This window comes from Aquarana catesbeiana, linkage group LG10 (genome assembly GCF_042186555.1).
Source record: "Aquarana catesbeiana isolate 2022-GZ linkage group LG10, ASM4218655v1, whole genome shotgun sequence".
Classification (NCBI taxonomy): Eukaryota; Metazoa; Chordata; class Amphibia; order Anura; family Ranidae; genus Aquarana; species Aquarana catesbeiana.
In genome coordinates this window covers 43,757,905-43,778,534 of record NC_133333.1, presented here as the reverse complement: position 1 = coordinate 43,778,534, position 20,630 = coordinate 43,757,905, and the positions used below count along the sequence as shown (strand labels likewise).

The 20,630-nt window shown below is 45.6% G+C and overlaps 1 protein-coding gene across 1 annotated transcript in view; it reads right to left on the bottom strand.

The window, feature by feature from the left end:
* Positions 1-20,630, bottom strand: part of LOC141110640 (cell adhesion molecule CEACAM1-like) — a 122,125-nt gene that overhangs the window by 16,523 nt on the left and 84,972 nt on the right. The window contains exon 5 of the mRNA XM_073602108.1: positions 6,054-6,194. Coding sequence (XP_073458209.1) covers positions 6,054-6,194 — 141 coding nt within the window. The remainder of the gene's footprint in view (positions 1-6,053; positions 6,195-20,630) is intronic.

Genomic DNA, 20,630 nt, shown 5'->3' with positions numbered 1-20,630 from the left:
ATATATATATATATATATATATATATATATATATCCCTGCTTAGTGCAGCTACAGGCCATTAGTATGTCTGGAAGGCCAAGAAGGAGAGGCAGACAGTCACAAGCCAATAAGAGAGGGCAAGCAGGCTCTGTGTCTAGTGCTGGTCGTGGAGACGGTGCATCCTCATCAGCACGTGGCCGTGGGACACACTTGGCCTTTTTTTCGGCAGCTGGCCGTGTTGAGCCGCAACATGCGGAAGACTTGGTCGAGTGGATGACCAAGCCGTCCTCATCCTCCTCATCCTCTCTCACCCATGCCCAGGGTACTTTGTCTGGCAAAGCAGCGGCCTCTTCCCTCGGCTCAATGTCATCAGTGACTCCTTCCCTAGCCCCACTATGTCCTTCTGAGGAGTCCCTCGAACTGTTTGACCACAGTGTTGGGTACATGCTCCAGGAGGATGCCCAGCATTTGGAAGGCTCTGATGATGATACTGAGCTTGATGAAGGCAGTAACATGAGCACAAACAGAGGGGGTGCCCAAGAAGGACAGCAATCTGGCAGTCATGCTCCCCCTGCTGCAGAATACTGCCAGGTTTGCTCCAGTGATGAGGAGGGAGGGGATGATGAGGTCACTGACTCAACGTGGGTGCCTGATAGGAGAGAGGAGGAGGAGGAGGAGGCGGCACATCACCAACGAGGCAGGATGCCCTCCAGGGGCCAGCCTAAGGGCAGCACATTGACTGCATCACACCCCAAAGCTCCACATGTGCAGGGCGCTGCAGTCTCTGTGCGTTATTCAAAAAGTTCTTTGGTATGGGCCTTTTTTGAGACGAGTGCATCAGATCGCACCGCTGCTATTTGCAACATATATCTCAAGCGTATCTCGCGTGGCCAAAACATCTCCCGCTTGGGTACCACATGCTTGACCAGACATATGTTGACCTGCCATGCAGTTCGTTGGCAAGCGTATCTAAAAGACCCACACCAAAGAACAAAGAGGACCTCTCCTTGCTCCTCATCAGCTGAGATTTCCAACCCCACTAGACTTTCAGTCCTCTCTGAGACCTGCACTGAGAGGAATGAAGGTGTAGAATTAGGTGTGTCACAGCCAAGTACTTGTGGGCAATCTGCTTTTGGTACACCGACGTCAGATTGTACCAGGCAAATTTCCCTGCCCCAGCTGCTGCACCGCCGAAAGAAGTTTGCTCCCAGCCATCCACATGCCCAGCGGTTGAATGCTAGCTTGGCAAAATTGCTAGCACTTCAACTGCTGCCTTTTCAGTTGGTAGACTCTGCCCCCTTCCGTGAGTTTGTGGAATGTGCGGTTCCTCAGTGGCAGGTACCCAAACGCCACTTTTTCTCACAGAAGGCGATTCCGGCTCTCTACCAGCATGTGGAAGGCAATGTCCATGCCTCGCTGGACAGGGCGGTCAGCGGTAAGGTGCATATTACCGCTGACTCATGGTCCAGCAGGCATGGACAGGGACGTTACCTAAGTTTCACGGCGCATTGGGTGACTCTGCTGGCAGCTGGGAAGGATGCAGGACAAGGTGCAGTAGTGTTGGAGGTTGTTCCGCTACCACGCCTCCAAAATGCTAATGATTGTGGCACACCTCTCTCCTCCACCCCCTCCTCTTCTTCTTCCTCCATGGCCTCTTCCTGTGCTTTGTCCTCGGAACCAGCGGTGCTCCGTAGCTGTTCAAGGGGCTACGCAAGTACGCATGCCAAAAGATGCCATGCGGTGCTTGAGCTGGTGTGCTTGGGGGACAGGAGCCACACTGGGGCAGAGTTCTCTCAGCTCTGCAGGGGCAGGTTCAGAGGTGGTTGACGCCATGCCAACTTAAGGCAGGAATGGTGGTTTGCGACAATGGCACCAACCTCCTCTCTGCCCTCCGACAGGGACAAATGACCCATGTGCCCTGTTTGGCTCACGTCCTTAACTTGGTGGTGCAGCGGTTCTTGGGCAGGTACCCGGGCTTACAGGATGTCCTGAGGCAGGCCAGGAAAGTCTGTGTGCATTTCCGCCAGTCATATAATGCCAGTGCTCGGCTGACGGACCTCCAAAAGGAGTTTAACCTGCCCAAGAACCGCCTAGTCTGTGACATGCCCACCAGGTGGAACTCAACGTTGGCCATGCTGCAGCGGCTGCACACGCAGCAGAGGACCATCAATGAGTACCTGTGCGACTATGGCACCAGGACAGGGTCAGGGGAGCTTGTTTTTTTTTTCCCCACGCCAGTGGGCCATGATCAGGGATGCATGCACTGTCCTGTCACCATTTGAGGAGGCCAGGAGGATGGTGAGCAGTGACAGTGCATGCATCAGTGACACTGTCCCCCTTGTCCACCTGTTGGAGCACACGCTGCATGGAATAATGGAAAAGGCACTTGAGGCAGAACAGAGACAGGAAGAGGAGGACTTCCTTAGCTCTCAAGGCCCCCTTTATCCAGACAGTGTTCCTGCTGGCCCGCCGATCACACAGGAAGAGGACGAGGAGGAGGAGGAGGAGGAAGATTGTGTCAGTATGGAGGTGGAGCCTGGCACTCAGCATCAGCAGCAGTCTTTAAGGGATCAGTCCCAAGAAACACATGGACTTGTACGTGGCTGGGAGGAGGTGGCTGCGGACCATGTCGTCCTTAGTGACCCAGAGGACTCCGGACCGAATGCCTCAGCAAACCTACGCTGCATGGCCTCCCTGATCCTGCAAAGCCTGCGTAAGGATCCTCGTATTCGTGGTATCAAGGAGAAGGACCAATACTGGCTGGCAACCCTCCTTGATCCACGTTACAAGGGTAAGGTTGCGGACCTTATCTTGCCATCGCAGAGGGAGCAGAGGATGAAACATCTTCGGGAGGCCTTGCAGAAAGGTCTGTGCAACGCGTTCCCAGAGACTGGGAGGTTACAAACTCCTGTTTCTGGACAACGTTTTGCTGAGGCTTCGGTTAGTCAAAGAAGGAGCGGTGAAGAAGGTGGCCTTCTGACCGATGCGTTCAGACAATTTTTTGGTCCGCAGCTCCAAGGTATGATCGGTTCCAGCAACCATCGCCAGCGTCTGTTTTACATGGTGCAGGAATACCTAGGGGCAAGATCAGACTTGGACACCTTTCCCACCGAAAATCCTCTGGGTTACTGAGTCTTGAGGATGGATCACTGGCCAGAGCTTGCACAGTATGCAATTGAGCTACTGGCCTGTCCTGCATCCAGAGTTCTTTCGGAACGCACATTCAGTGCTGCTGGAGGCGTGGTAACCGATCACAGGTGCGTCTGTCCACCGACTCGGTCGATCGACTGACCTTCATAAAAATGAATCAGTCTTGGATCACCACCAGCTACCAAGCACCTGATGCTGATGTAACCGAATATTTTTTTTTGAAATCTCAGATCCCTTCAAAGACTGCCTATGCTGATGCTGAGTGACTATCCCTGAGTAATTATCCTCTTCCTCCTCAATCATCACGCTGATAGCTTGTAAGAACATTTTTGGTTCTGGGCGCCACCACCAGTGCCTAAGGCACAATTTTTCTGCCCCTGTTTAATGGGGGCGTGTAATTACAATTTTTGATGCAATACTTTGCAGCAGGGCAAAACAAATGTCACAGGGGTGATAACCCTTCCCTATGTTTTCCAAAAAGCTTAAAAAAGATTTTTTGGCTGGAGCTAAACACGTTAAAAATGTACCCGTTCAAAATGACAAACAGATTCTACTTAACAACAAACCTACAGTCCCTGTCTTGTTTGCACCGCCTGTATACTGCTGTTCAGAGTATATAGGGCCTGGTGGCCCCACACCTTTCCTTATTTTAATTTGGGAGCGGGGTTCCCCTTAATATCCATACAAGACCCAAAGGGCCTGGTAATGGACTGGGGGGTACCTATGGTGTTTGTCTCACTGATTTTCATCCATATTGCCAGGACCGGACATTACATTAAACCCGCAAGCAGTTTTAAATGAGATTTTTTCCTTTAAAAATTACATTTGGTGCAGGGACTGTTCTAAACACGGGGGAAACACGCGCCACTTTACAGGCATACTATAGACACCCCCAGGTACGATATTTAAAGGAATATTTCACTTTTTTTTTTTTTACTTTAAGCATCATTAAAATCACTGCTCCCGAAAAAACGGCCGTTTTTAAAAGTTTTTTTTGCATTGATACATGTCCCCTGGGGTAGGACCCGGGTCCCCAAACCCTTTTTAGGACAATATAATGCAAATTGGCCTTTAAAATGAGCACTTTTGATTTCGACCGTTCGAGTCCCATAGACGTCAATGGGGTTCTAACGTTCGTGCGAACTTTCGGTCCGTTCGCAGGTTCTGGTGCGAACCGAACCGGGGGGTGTTCGGCTCATCCCTAGTCCACATCAATGCAGCCTCACTATTGCCATCAATGCAGCAGCCTCACCATTGCCATTAATGCAGCAGCCTCACCATTGCCATCAGTGAAGCCTGATCGATGCCTATCTGCAGCCTAAAGGGGGCAGGGAGGGGGGTGGGACGAGCACCGACAGATTACATACAGTGAGAATCTCCTATGATAGACAGAACAGTGGTCCAATGGCAGTCCAGGAGATGGGACTTCCTATTACAGAAGCCACCAAGTAAACAGGAGATTCTCACTGTATGTAATCTGATGGCGCTCGTCCCACCCCCCTCCCTGTCCCCTCCGAGGCAGCTAAAATTGAAGTATCAGCATGTAACACGCACGCGCTATTTGCACACAATTTTCAGGGAGAACAAGTGCATGTTATATGCCAATAAATACAGTATATAACCCAGTAGTTGCCCATGTGCTCAGCAAAGCATGAAGTACATATAGTCCATAAGATAAGGTGGCATTCATGGGGCTTGCAAGGTGAGCACTCAGTGATCAAGTTTATTTTCGATGTTTCAGCAAGGCACCAGCTCATCTTCCTAAAGACCAAGGAAGGTCCTGAGGAAGATGAGCTGCTGCCTTGTCAAAATAAAATGTCATCACCAAGTGTTCACCTTTTAAGTTCCGTCAGTGCTGCCTCATCATTTGGAATATATACTGTGCGTGTGTATGTTTATACAGACGTCCCCTGATGAAGTCAATGATGAAATTAGGGTGTAGTCAAATGGCCACCTATTCAGACGTATTACGCTCAACCTGAGTATCACCGCTACTGATACCATCTAGGAGCGGTGAGAGTGACACACGCATCTTGATGAATCCTTTTGTTTTATGCCTATATGAATTTTACCATTTGTAAGTGTAATTCTTGGGGTTTTTTTGGGAATAAACTTGCCAAACAGAATTAGACTATGAGATTGTTTTTCTCATATACTGTATATTAACGTAGTGGTCCCAAGTTGTTAAAGATTTTTTTAGGTTTGTACTTCAATGGCTGATCTTTTATAAATTAAAGTCATAATAAATAAAGACAAATGCTTTTTATTCAAAAGAAAATTCTGTGTTTTGTTGTACGTCTGTATTTGGCAGCTAATGTTCAAACCCAGATTTGAAGTGAAGATACTGTAGAACTCTTGCCATGTACACACAACCAGACTTTTCGACCGGACTGGTCCGATGGAACGAATCCGACGGACAATCCGACTGTGTGTGGGCTTCATCGGACCTGCAGCGGACTTTTTCTGTTGAAAATCATATGGACTTTAGATTTGGAACATGTTTCAAATCTTTCCGACGGACTCGAGTCTGGTTCGAAAAACCTGTTTGTCTGCATGCTAGTCCGCAAAAAAAAGGAAGCTAGGGCAGCTATTGGCTACTGGCTATGAACTTCCTTATTCTAGTCCCTTCGTACGTCATCACGTTCAAATCAATGGACAGTGTTGGGAAGTCCGGTCGTCCGAAAGTCCGTCGTAACTCCATTGAAAGTCCGCCAGAAAGACCGTCAGACCTTTGATGCTGAAAAGTCCACTCGTGTGTACGCGGCATTACACCATCATTTGAATACCTGCCCGATTTACCTTCTCTTCAATATGTTATTATTTAATACATATTTTCTCCCATGCTGATCTGATCAAAAATATGCAGTAATTGACATATTATGATGAACTTTACTCAAACAGGGATATAAGAAGAATACTATACTTCTTTTTGCCTTTAGAACAAAGTACACAATGACTTCAAGGATGAATATCCCACACACTGTGCCGAGGACAATTCCAGCAATTTCCCCACCGCCAAGTCCACTTCCAGAGGTCTGACATAGTGCTGTAGCTGTAGGACAAACTAGGACAAATAGAGGGAAATGACAAGAGAAAAAGGTGAATTGGTGTTGTAACAAAACAACTGCCATTGAACAAAAAAAAAAAATAATAATAATAATAATAATAAAATAAAAGTGTATCTAAATCCAAATGATTAGACCAAATATGTGATAGACATGCTTCTGTAACATCAAAAAGTTTATTTTTTTTTGTGTCCTGATTTCAGTTAAATCATTCCAGCATATGTGTCCAGTGAAGAAGTAATAGATATTCTCCCAAGCAGTGGCAGCCCGTAATGCAGGGCACAGGGGCGCCGCCCCCCCTAGTCTACATGCGGGGCGCTGGACGCATGGATTCCAATGGGTTTTTTTTTTTTTAAAGCACGTGTGTTATGTGTTATAAAGTGTAAACATCTGAAGAATATATTACCGGAGAAACCATTTATTATTTATAAGAAAGCCACCACACTACGAGACCTAATTGTTAAAAATGTAGTAGACCCTCCTCCTACCAATTCATTTTCTTTTTTTAATGGAAAAGGTTTTTTTTCCGTGTAAATATTGCTTTGCATGCCAACGTTCTAGAAAATTTCAGAGTAAAAAAACTGACTTTGTAGCAACTAATACAGGACAAACACACCCAATCAAGGACTTTATTAGCTGCCACACAGAAGGGGTCATATATGTTTTGCAGTGTTCTTGTAACCTGCAATATGTAGGACAGACAAAAAGAGCCCTAAAAGTCAGAATAAAAGAGCATGTACAAAACATAATAAATAAGTTCCCCAAACACAATGTATCGAGACATTTTACAGAAGTTCATAATAGCAACCCAGCAGAACTGACTTTTTGGGGCATAGAACGTTATCATAAATCATGGAGAGGCAATCATAAAATTCGAAGCCTAAGCCAAAAAGAATCTCAGTGGATTCATAAAATGAATACTTTAGTGTCAAATGGGTTGAATATAGACTTCGATCTAAATTGTTTTATCAGTGACTATTGATTTACTGCTTTGCGATCCTATGATTTTATTTATTGCTAATTTTGCACTAACTCTTTGACCTATATTGTTTTATTAGCAATTGTTGATTCACTGTTTTGTCGTTATATATTTTTACCAATTGTAAACCTCGTGCCAATTTTCCGGTACATAGACCAGTTTTAATCTTTTAAAAATAATCTATAATCAATTTTTAGCTGAATCCAAGACCATCCAATTGATATACATTAGTGCTTACAGTTGTCTTCTCATTTAATTAGCCATTATTGATTGCATTATTTAATTTATCCATATGATGGCAGCGTCCTAATTAACTATCAGGTTTATTTATTACTAAGGTTTTATGACATACAGTATATTTTTAATGTTATGGATTAATTAATTATAGATTGATATTATTTGACTAGCATTATCCCATCCGGATTTAATAACACATCCTAAAATAGATATAAAAGAAAAAAACTTCTTATTTAATCCCTACGTTGGAGCATTTATTATGGGACTGCCCAGGACCCTTTGACCAATTACTCAGTGATACTTTCGTTTACCACCACAAGATGGCAGTATATATAGTAAATAATACATCGTATATATTTAAGTACATATTTCTGAACATCAGATATAATAATATACTTAACATTCAAGAATGAACTATCAATACTCGTTTAAAGTTCATATAAAGTCTGCACAGTATGCAAATATATACATTTTTTAGTTTTCAAACAGGGAAACACTAATCGAGCAATGATATATCATTTAGACTACACAAACATGGCGCTCGAACTACTTCCTGTTATGCACTATAAAAGAACGGAGGCTTTGACCAATCAGAATCCCTGATGAAGTCACGAGGTCACGTGACGCAACGCGTAGGATCCCGCTAGCCTACCACGTACAGCATCCGACGCTGATCCCGGATGCTGTTCCTGTGAACCGGAAGCTTTGCACCAGGTGACGGCGTTCCGCCGCCATCTTTTTCTGTCACATCTCCACACTGTATCCACAGTGTGTATGCCACTTTTTTATATATTTTTACTTAAATAAATTGATTTTTTTTAAAAACTTAATACACTATTGGAGGCCCCCCTCTTCTTCTTTCTCATTTTTTGCTGGAAAGACAAGGATGTAGAATTATCTTCATTTAGAAGCAGCCAAGGTGCCTTTCTTTCTCTTGGAACCAGAGGACATCACCTGGAAACCTAGAGGATAAACACCCCCAGACTACATACAGCAAGGCTTTATTTTAAGCCCCTTCAGGTAAGGGCAATGGGAGTACTTATATAGAGTGGATAAGCCCAGCCGTGAATTTTATTTTTTGGAATTATCACCACTAACAGTCACGTTTACACAGCTGTTTGATCACGTTATCACCTGGCTAGGAGTTTTGGAGCCAGTATTTTTCATTAGTTGACTTTTAATGGACACTTGTTTTGTTGTTTTATACTAATGGTTACACACAGATCACGTGACTATTAGTCATTTTTTACATTCATGTTTGATTATTATTGATGTAGATGTGTTTGCGTGAAATTCCTATTCACAATATTTACTTTATGGTGTTACAGTGTGCACTATTGATTTTGCAGCATCACTTTATAAGCTTTTTGATAGCTTTATCCACATTGGAACCTTTTTATTACTTGTTCATTTAGTAGCGCAGAGGTCCCAGTACATATTATAAAGTGTGTATAGATTTTTATTCTGAGTTTGTTCTCATTTGGCATGTTTAAAATCCCACTACTCTATTGTTTCAAAAATACCATAATATTCACTATTGTCTTCCTGAGTCTCCTCCTAGCCAATCAGGAAATGGGTCCTGATACGCATCACTCGATTGGATGAGAGGAGAAGCAATCCTATTGGCCGCCAAGGAGGAGGAGGGATTGAGACGCAGGGGGAAGCACCAGGTGGAGGAGACACTGCCTGGAGGAAGTGCTGCCCGTGATCTAGGTGGGGTAAGTGCGAGGCTGGTTACCGACCGGGGGGGGGTTGTCTGTGACCCGACTAACTGACCAACCGACCAACCAAATGGAGGGGGGTTTGATACCACCAGCCACCACTGCTCCAAAGTCAGAGTTGATGGGATTTTTCCACCATTCCACAGTCCCACTCACCATATTTGCAGTAGGATAAATGTGCACCAGGTAATGCAGCTGCTGGTAAACAGGCACCTTGGGGTTGATTTACTAAAATTGAAGAGTGAAAAATCTGGTGAAGCTCTGCATAGAAACCAATCAGCTTCCAGATATTTTTTCAAAGCTTAAAGGATAAGTTCAACTTTCGTTACATGTTACACCCATATTCATGGTGTAACATGTTACGAATGGACCGGCCCCTGCAGCCCCTGATTCCCAGATCTGGTAGCTAGCGAGGGTCTTCCATTCACAATGTCTGTGAATGGAAAACTACAAGATCCGGCAGCCTTTCCAGCTATCAACATTTAATTCTCGTTGTAGAACTACCACTGCGCTTTTTTTTTACACATTATGATTGCTTATACTAGTAAATTTCATTGGTATAAGCAACCATTTTAACTAAATCAAACTGGTTCATTCAGTGTCTTTTGTCGTGATTAGCTGTGATTGGTCAAAGCTAATCACATGGTACACATCGGCCGTGATCGACCCTTTCTGAACCATGTGATCACTGTGACCAATCACAGCTAACAACACAATTGCATACAATGGATGGCATGAAAGGAAGCCATCCATTGTTTACAATTGTCATGTGATCTGCTGTGATTGGTCAGGATTGCGTTGATTTCAAGCTTTGTGGTCCAACATAGATTTGTTGTACCTAGAATTTAGACAGGGAGGCGCATGCGCGGTAGCTCCAAGAACGGTCGCTCGTTCTGAGAGCTCCGCTCCACTCCGGCCTACATCCACCGCCACAGCCACAATAAGCGGCGGAACCAGCCCATCGGACCCCCTCCTCACCTCCCAGAGTCCTGGGGACCCCCTCGCATGATCGGGGGCTCAGCCAGACGGGACCTATCCCGATTCCTGGATCCCGGCCCGCGGATCGCGGCCTTCTCGAAAATGGCGGCCGCCGGCGCAACACGAGGCTCCACAAAGAATCCAGCGTCATCCCTGGAAGACTTCCCACCCCTGCCTTCACACAAAGACAGGATGAATCCTCCAACAGTGAGTAATCCCCAGGATGGGATATTTCCAACATCCCCCACAGACTCTTTAGGCTGCAGCCATATGGAAGTCCCCCCCTAACCCAGATGGAGGAGAGCAGCTCCACATCCAGCCCTCAGACTGTTCCCCCTGCTCCTATCCCCACAGACTTCGCAGCCCTCATGGACACCTTCTCTAATATGCTCTCAAGAGGGTTAGCACACAATGCCTCACAAATCACCACCACTATACAGGCAGACCTGCAGCAACTGGGCATAAGAATTGAAGCAATTGAATCTAAGACTGATCAAATCGCTGCAGTTGCCAACCAGAACACTGACAGGATCCAAGATTTACATGACCAACTGGACATGGCGTACTCAAAACTCGATGACCTCGAAAATAGGTCTCGTAGATACAATTTTAGGTTAAGAGGCCTTCCAGAATCGTTTAAGGACACAGATAAAATCGTTCGCTCTTTCATCAAACATTTGATTCCGGACATTCCAGACTACAGACTGGAATTAGATCGAGCACACAGGGCCTTGCTACCTCCACGCCAAGATGGCCTGCCCAGAGACATAGTGGTTAAATCCCACTTCTTCAGAGTTAAAGAACAAGTTATGCACAAAGCAAGGGAAACAGAAAATCTCTCCTTCCAAGGACACCCGATTCAAATTTTGGCGGATCTTTCCCCCTTCACGATACAGAGACGGAGATCCTTGAAGCCTCTCCTGAGCAGCCTATCACAAAAATCGATCGCCTACAGATGGTCGTTCCCTTTTCGCCTCAACTTTGCCTACTTAAATAAATCATATAGCTTCACGAACTTTGGAGACGGGGAACGGTTGCTGCTGCAACTGGGCCTTATTTCACACTCGCCGGCCCCACCTGCTGTTATGGATCCCAGTACACCTCAATCAGCGAAAAGACCACCACCCTCAAGTCCCATCCAACCCTTATGGCACAAGCAGCAAGCCAAGAGATCCAAAGATGGACGCCCCCCTTAAAGAACAGTCTACTATCAACAGAGCCATTTTTTTTCTCCCCAGGACCTCCTGCGGTAGTCTTCTGAAAATGGGACGCTGACTTCCTAAGCCCCCGTTTTCTCCTGGCAGAACCTTAGCCAGACTCTCTAAATTTTTTTTTTTTTTTTTTTCTCGATTCTGAGCCGTTTTCTTTTTGCTTCATTTTTCTCAGGACTCCTTTCAGTATGTTTTTTCATGGTTCTAATTTTGGTTTTATTTTTGGCGGTTTGGCCGGAGTGGCTGCACTTCGCCTCCACGAGTTTCGGAGTGGTATTTTCCCCCACTCGGAGACACCTCCATGACCCTATTTTTGGGGGGTTTTGTTCTGAGGGAAAACCTTGCAGGGGGCGACTACCCGCCTTTCCCTCCTGTAAGGGTTCTTGAATGTTATCCAGTTATAATTAGAATGTTTTCTTGGTTATGGCTTTTGTTTCATATTGCTTTTGACATGTCTTGTCTCTCCCTCTCAGGGTCAACCTTATACCATTTCCTCCCCTCCTCCTCTCACCTATCCCCGGAGTCACTCAGGACGGAGCCCGACAATGCAACTACAACCTGGAATCCCAAACTCTCAGGCTGTGAAGGCTTGGACGCAAGTACATTTCTTGAAGTCTCAGGTAGGCACTTATTGTGTGATGCGCTCATCCCCCCCTCTGATCCATGCATTCTGACACACTTATCCCTCCTCCCCCCCTCTGTATAGCCACGCACTATTTAACCACTACAAATCACAAAAAATCGCAATTCTTTTATTACAGGAAACTCACTTCCCATCCTCATACAATCCCTCCTTCTTACATGGTCACTACACTCAGTTTTTTCTTTCCAATGCAGACAATAATGCCCCGTACACACGGTCGGACTTTGTTCGGACATTCCGACAACAAAATCCTAGGATTTTTTCCGACGGATGTTGGCTCAAACTTGTTTTGCCTACACACGGTCGCACAAAGTTGTCGGAATTTCCGATCGACAACCACGCGGTCACGTACACCACGTACGACGAGACTAGAAAAGGCCGGTTCAGAACCAAGCGCGGCACCCTTTGGGCTCCTTTTGCTAATCTCGTGTTAGTAAAAGTTTGGTGAGAGACGATTCGCACTTTTTCAGACTCGTGGCTTTCAGATCGTTTTCTGCCGTTCAGTTTGTGCTTGTGGGTTTGTATTTGCTCTTCAGTGCGTGCAGTCAGTTCGTATCGGAGTTTTCTGTGCGATCTTGTCCTCTCGTTGCTGTTTTTTAGGTCGCTCTTCACAGGCCTTGCTGTTCTTCAGTGCGTTCTGTTACTTCGTTCTGAGCAGCCGACCGTTTTCTAGCCATGTTTCGTATGCGTACTCCTCGTACAGTTCGTGCTGTGCGGGGGCTTGGTGTTGGGGTCCTGACCTTGACACAAGTCCAGTCCATGAACAGGGTGGGGAGGAGTTCATGGACCAAGAATTGGTTGCTTCAGCGTGACCAGTTCTGTCATATGCCTTTGCTCCGTGAGATCCGTGAGAATAATCCTGATGATTTCAGGAACTTTCTCAGGATGACGGACCCCGTATTTCACCGTTTGTTGGCTTCGCTGACCCCCTATATCAGCAGGCAGGATACCTGCATGAGGCAAGCCATCACTCCGGAGCAGAGGTTGGTCGCTACCTTGTGGTATTTGGCCACAGGGAGAAGTCTGCAGGACCTCAAGTTCTCGACAGGCATCTCCCCCCAGGCTCTTCTTTGTGGACATTTACTGCTTGTGTTTGTTTTAGCTGACCCTGACAGAAATGTGTGGAGTGCAGAAAATGTCGTGATTGTGTAACCTTATACAAAGCACTGTTGGCTGTTATTTACTAAATGCAAAGACACTTTTCACTACAAGTGCACTTGCAACTGCACTGAAACTGCACTTGTAGTGCAAAGTGGATTTGCCCTTAGGAAATTACCCCCATTTTCTCATCAAACAACAATTACATCACCCCAAAAGTGTTGTAGCGTTGAGACAATAATCCACACATTCTTGATTAACAATCTTTTTAATACCAGCACAATCACATGTGCATTTACCAAAGGTTTTTCTGACAAACCAACATGTTTGTTGTATAACAATTTTTGTGGTGTCATTATCCAAAATCAAAATGTGCATTTTATAGAAAACAGGCCTGTGTAAAACCCACAAGAAAGACACAAATCTTGATCTTACAAAGTTCACATTTGGCAGAACTTGAAGGCAATATCAGGCATGAGTATTTAGGAACTGTGTTTGATATAGCGTTCAGATGGGGTGAAATCACCCCAGGAAAAGCCAAATTTGGAAGATGCACACAAATTTCCCAATGTCAACATGTGCTAGCTGCCATCACGGGGGATCAAGGGACGTGTTTTGGGGGAGAAAGCCCTTCCTCACCGCTACTTTATTATTGAGGAAGGGGTTGCACCCCCAAAACGCGTCCATTGATCTCCCGTGATGGCAGATAGCACATGTTGACACACTGTGTGCATCTTCCAAATTTGGCTTTGAGAAAAAATCACAAAAACATTTCGCACATTGTAGCAGACAAAAGAAGAAAGTGATTTTGAGGGGCTTTAAACTCGCCCCAAAACATCAATGATGTTTTTATATTTTGGAATAACATCATTGATGTTTTGCTGGATGTTTTCCAATTGTAAATTACACCCCATGATCTCCCCGATCAGGATCTGGGCACTTTCGGATGTGAAAGGATCTGGATCCACAACCTCACGATCACCTAAAAAGAGAGGAAACCCAAAATAAATTAGGTCTAAAAAAAATGCCGCCATCCATCTCTTATCTGAGCCTGTGGTTGCAGACACTCACCTGTTGTGGTGACTAGTTCCACCACATCTTCTTCCTCCTGCTCAGCTTGTGTTGGGGGGATTTCCCCTTCTTCCAGAGGGGGGGGGGGCTCTGGTCTCCTCGGATGAGGGGTGTCCTCCGAGTCTTTTCTCCCCTATGTAAAACAAAAATGGTATAATTAGCACACAGATATTTGATGGCAGAACTCTAAAGATGAAACATTGCTTGGAAGTGGGGTACAATTATCTATTTTAGCAGAGTTCCAAGATGTAGCTTTTTTAGTGTCCTTTGTCAAGCTGCAATACTTTACCTGTTTGGTACAAGCTTCACAGATGGAGACCCCCCTATAGTATACACTGGAGCACCTGTGTGGCCCCCCTAATAAAAAGGGTGTTCTGGGGTCCCACACTAGTGCTCCAGTGTCCAGATGTGAAAACAGCTGCTCAGTGTCCTCTCCTTACACACAATCTAGTTTGCATTTCATTCTAGTAACAAAGCCATCTACACAACCCAATTCTTTGAAGACAAGTATAGGGCCTCAAAATGGTGGCCAAATGCATATGGGCTAAACAATGGTATTTTATAGTCCGAAAAAAAAATGTGTGATCCGAACGAATAATGTGCCCATGAACATGAAAGTTGCCATTTTAAACTGTACAACAGTTCCTAAAAGCACATGGAGCAGCACGAACGTAATAAACACAAGAACAATAGGAACACAGCACAACTACTTACTTTTTTGCAGCACTCTCCGGATCTTTCTGTACTGCTCGTGTTCTCGTAATTTCAGGTCCGACCACCGCTTCCTGAGCTGATCTTTCGATCGTCGTACCCCGAATTTCCGGTGCAGACTCCTGACCACTTTCGCAATGATCTTGGCCTTTCGGACATTGGGGTTGGGGTAAGGCCCATACTTTCCATCATAGTCGGCCTTCTTCAGGATGTCCACCATTTCCAACATCTCCCCAAAGGACATATTTGAGTCCTTTAATCTCCTTCTGGATCGGGACGTTTCAGGCTCCGGCCTTTCCTCCCCCTCCTCCTCGTTGCTGTACTTAGCACGATCCTGCTGTCTATCCGCCATGTGCTCTTCCTCCACTGCGCCGAACAAAAAGGGGCGGGGAATAGAATAGAAAGAACGTCAGGGGCGGGCGGAGTTATACGCATGCGCAGTGTGTATAAATCGTAACGCGCGCGTCTTACGTACGATCTGTGAGCGGAGGAAGGAGCATCGGAGACGCCGATCGTGCTAACGAAGGTAGGATCTAAACTTGGGCCTATACTGCTTCGAAATTGAAGCCTATATTGTAACAAGATTAGGGGAGTTTGGCCTGACATTAGGCTTTGTCTTGTGTTGTGTCTTGCAGAGAAAATGGATGGGTTCAATGACCACAATTTCCTGCCCCTGTTTATTGACAAGTACAGAGAGCTGCCCTGTCTGTGGCAGGTCAGACACCCCCACTATAACCACAAACAGAAGAGGCAGGCAGCGCTGGAGAAACTGCTGGAGTTGGTGAAGCCGGTGGTCCCCACAGCAACCATCCCTTATTTAAAAGCTAAAATTGGTGGCCTGAGGAGCACATATCTGAGGGAGCGCAAGAAGGTCACAGATTCCCAGAGATCCGGAGCTGCAGCAGATGACATTTATGTCCCCAGGCTGTGGTACTATGAGAGACTGCGATTTCTGTCAGACCACACTGAAGTCAGGGAATCCCTCTCCACTCTTCCTTCCACGCTTCCTTCCATACCAACTGAGGCTTCCGATGTCCAACCTGGGCCTTCCAGCCAGGAAGAAGTGGAGGAGCCCAGCTGGAGTCAGGTATAGCATTCTTCTACAGATTTCTGGTCAATAAATAAATGATGTTTACTAGATGTTATTATTGATCACTAATTGCTGCTTGAAAGTGTTTTACATATCAATAGACAGTAGTGGGCACCCAAAATTGGGACAAGAATGCAAAATGCTGGGCTCAGAAGGATAGTCTGTTATATTTGTTAACATTGAATTTGCAGCAGTCAGGAGGTGAAAATTGTGTGTGATTGATGAAAACAATACTAAAACTATGTCCCTTTTTCATACACAGGAAGACCTCAGCCAGGAGGAGGCTGTGGAATGTGGCAGTCAGGAGGAGGCGGGGATTATTAGTGTCAGCCAGGAGGAGGCGGGGATTAGTGGCAGCCAGGAGGAGGCGGGGCTAAGTGTCAGCCAAGAGAAGCCTGGGACAAGTCGCAGCCTGACTGAGTCTCAGGTCCCTCCCCTCCGCCTGCCATATAAAAGGGCCAGGAAGGCCACTCCCAGTCCTGTGCAGGATTCAGCGTACAGGCTGATCCAGGAGGCTTCGGCGTCCCTCAGAGCCTTCCCCAGTCCTGAAGAGGCCTTTGCCTGCATGGCTGCCACCAAATTGCAGGGCATGCAGGAGGGCCAACGCAAGATTTCTGAGGACCTGATTTATAAAGTCCTTCGTAAGGGGGAGAGTGGGGAACTGACACCCAAGACGGATGTCATTGAGATGGACCATCATCCTCCTCCTCCTCCTCCTGCTGCCACAACTCCACCACCACAGCCAAAGGCTGGAAGGAAGCGTGGAAGGAAGACCAAAGAGTGATTGCCCTGGGTTCAGTCTGGTCTGACAGAAGCTGCAGTCTCTCGTATGACCACAGCCTGGGGACACAGATGTCATCTGCTGCTTTCCAGATCTCTGGGACTTCTGGACCAGACTGCACTCCCTTAGATATGGACTCCTCATGCCACCAATTTTGCTTTTAAATAATTGATGTCTGCCCTGGGAGTCCAAGGCTTCGCCCACTTCTGCAGTTTCTCCAGCGTTGCCTCCCTCTTTGTTTATAGTTGTGACCCCTTAATAAAATATTTTTAGGTAAATTCTACTCTCCTGTGTGTGTTTTCATCCAAAAAAGACAGTTTGTTGGTGAGTATTCAGGTACATTTCTAAAGTACAATGTGAAATTAACAAGGGACAACAACACCAAACAATCTCCTCCTACAGATTAAATAGAACAACATATCAATGGTGTTGTGGGAACTTGTCACAAAAAACACACAAACATTTTCGGGAGTACAAATCAAAATCACCAAAAAAAAAAAAAATAAAAAGAGAAACACAAAAAAAGATTCTACATTAAAGTAAAAAAACAAAAAAAAAAAAAAAAAATAGGTTGTCAGATGTGAGAAATCAAAATATATTGAGGGAATCCTGATAAATAGTAACGAAAAAAGTTTGTGAGAAGTGTGTGTGAATATGAGCATCAAAACGACTTAATTCTTGTCACATTATAAAGAAGAAGAGAGTGCGCTGTATTAAACCATTTTGAACATTGCAGCGTGACGAAAGTGCTTTATCCATTCCGAACGCTAAGTTTACCAGAACGAGCTGTCCCGTGTCGGAATTTCTTCTGAGCATGCGTGGCACTTTGTGCGTCGGAACAGGCCACACACGGTCGGAATTGACGCGATCGGATTTTGTTGTCGGAAAATTTTATCTCCTGCTGTCCAACTTTGTGTGTCGGAAAATCCGATGGAAAATGTCCGATGGCGCCCACACACGGTCGGAATTTCCGACAACACGCTCCGATCGGACATTGTCCATTGGAAAATCCGACCGTGTGTACGGGGCATTAGACTAAAGGGGTTGCCATTTGCTTTGCAAAACAGCTTAAAATTTCCCCCTCTGAAGTTATTAAAGACCAAGCGGGCAGGTTTCTTCTAGTAAAAGGCACGATTGAGGGATCAATGCACTCCTTTATTTCTTACTACGCCCCGAATAAGGGCCAGGCTTCCTTTTTCTCCACAATGATGTCCACACTAGGCCCACAACTTGAGGGGAAAATAATAATGGGAGGAGACACAAATCTCCCTTTTGAAATTTCTCTGGACAAATCGGGGTCTGGACCCCCTCGTTCTAGAAAACCTCCAAAACAAAGTACCAAAATAGCCTCCACACTGTGTTCTCTAGGCCTCGTGGACATCTGGAGAGAAATGAATCCTAGGTCCAAGGACTTCACTCATCACTCCGCCCCACACCACCTCTACACCAGAATCGATCATATTTTTATTCAATCACATAACATCCCCATGGCTATCAAAGCAGTTATTAGGGACACCCCTATTTCAGACCACTCGGTGGTTCTCTTATATATGCAACAATCTCCCAACCCGGGCAACAAATTCACATGGCGCCTTAATGAAGGGCTCCTAAGTGACCCAATCCAATGCTCGATTTTAGCAAAAGAAATACAGGAATACTTCCGTTTAAACAATACTGAAGAGGTCTCTCCGGAGACGTTGTGGGCAGCCCATAAGGCAGTCCTCAGAGGAAAAATTATTCAAATCTCCACTAATCTTAAGAAAGAACGCACGGCTGAAACCAACAATCTTCGGTTAAAATTCCAATCTCTGTGTGGAGCCCATAAACGGAACCCCACCAAGGATTCTCTAGAGGCGCTGGAAAATGCGCGGACTTCTTTAAACCTGGCCCTTACCTCCGAGGCTGAGAAACAGCTCCAGTGGTCAGGAGCCCGCTTTTACTACCAAACTGATAAAATAGGAGCTAAATTAGCAGCCAAATTGTCACCAAGACCGCGATCGGTCGCCTTCCCCAAAATTCACACTAAATCGGGTGAACTATCCCAAAACCCAAAACGTATAATGGAAACATTCCATGACTTCTACACTTCACTATATAAAAAGGAAAAAATAACATCTAACCATTCTATATCGGACTTCCTAAACAACCTATCCCTTCCCAAATTATCTCCTGAACATTCGGACCTACTAGATGATCCAATCACTGACTCAGAAGTGCTCATGGTAATTAAGCACCTGAAACAAAACTCAGCCCCGGGCCCTGACGGCTTCTCCTTTGGATATTATAAAAAATTCGGTCCCATATTAACCCCGTATTTAGTGAAATTTTTTAACTCTCTCAGGTCTGGCTCTCCCCTGGATAAAGCACTAAATCTTGCCTTCCAAAACCTGGCAAAGATACAACTATGGTCGCTAATTATCATCCTATCTCCTTAATCAACAATGATTTAAAAATTTTAACTAAAGTCCTCTCCAATCGGCTATCGTCCTGCATAGCTCTCTATATCAATAAGGACCAGGTGGGCTTCATTCCGGGGAGACAAAGACCTGACCAGATCAGGAGAGCAGTTGACATTATTTCACTTCTCAAATCTCAATGGGATGGGGGCCCCCCACAATATGGATATCTGTTATCCATCGACCTGCAGAAGGCTTTCGACACGGTTACCTGGCCCTACTTATTCCAGGTACTGGAACGTTGGGGTTTTGGTCCACGTTTCATGAGCATCCTTAGAGCCCTGTATTCTGGCCCAAGTGCACAGGTCAGATTGCAGGGCTACTACTACGAGCCCCTGTCTATAGAAAGGGGAACTAGACAGGGGTGCCCTCTCTCCCCCCTTCTTTTCGCCATAGCCATGGAATCCCTGGCTGTTGCGATTAGGAATCATCCCGACATTAAAGGGGTGATGTGTGGCAAACGTGAGCATAAATGCGCCCTTTTTGCTGACGATTTGTTGCTCTTTGTGACATCCTCTCTAGTCTCCACTCCTAATATCTTCTCTTTGCTTGATAAGTTTGGTGAGGTATCTGGTCTGCGAGTCAACGTATCCAAATCTTCCGCCCTGAACATTACGGTCCCCCCCAATGTCCTATGTAGCCTACAAAACCACTTCCCATTTTCCTGGAACGAGGTCTCACTTCCTTACCTAGGAGTCCATCTCACAGCAAGCATAGCCTCCCTCTATTCATCCAACTACCTGGCCATCTTCCGCAAATTAATATCGGACCTCTCCCTCTGGGATAATCATAATTTATCCTGGCTAGGCCGTATTAACGCGGTCAAAATGACCCTCCTCCCCGTATACTTTACTTATTCAGATCCTTGCCCATCCCAATTCAAAAATCGCAAGTACACTCACTCCAGTCCAAAATCATAAAATTCATTTGGGGCCCGAAGGGAAGTCGTTGCGCACAACATATCTTATTCAGGCCTAAATCACAAGGGGGTCTAGCTCTACCTAACATTTGGTGGTACTATCAAGTAGCTCAGTTGGCCCAGATCTCCACTGTATACTCAAAGGGCCCGAAACCTGATTGGGTATCAATGGAACGTCAAGCAGTCCCTCTCCACACGATTGACTTTTTGCTTTGGTCTCCTACTAAATTGAGACCACCCATCCTAGCCCCCACGTTATCACATTCTCTGGCCTTATGTGACCGACTTCATAAAATTCCCTCCTTGATTTCCTCCCTCAAGCCCCTGACACATATTTTTCATAACCCCGATTTTCCGCCAGGAATGAACATCTTAGCATTTAGTTGGTGGCTGAATAAGGGATTACTTAGAATAGGGAACTATTTTACCTCCACAGGCCCTCTCTCTCTGGCATTCTGTACTAGTAAGCTTGAAATGCCTCCTGCTGAACGTTTCCGTTTTATGCAAATACAACACTTCCTTCATTCCCTTTGGCCAAAT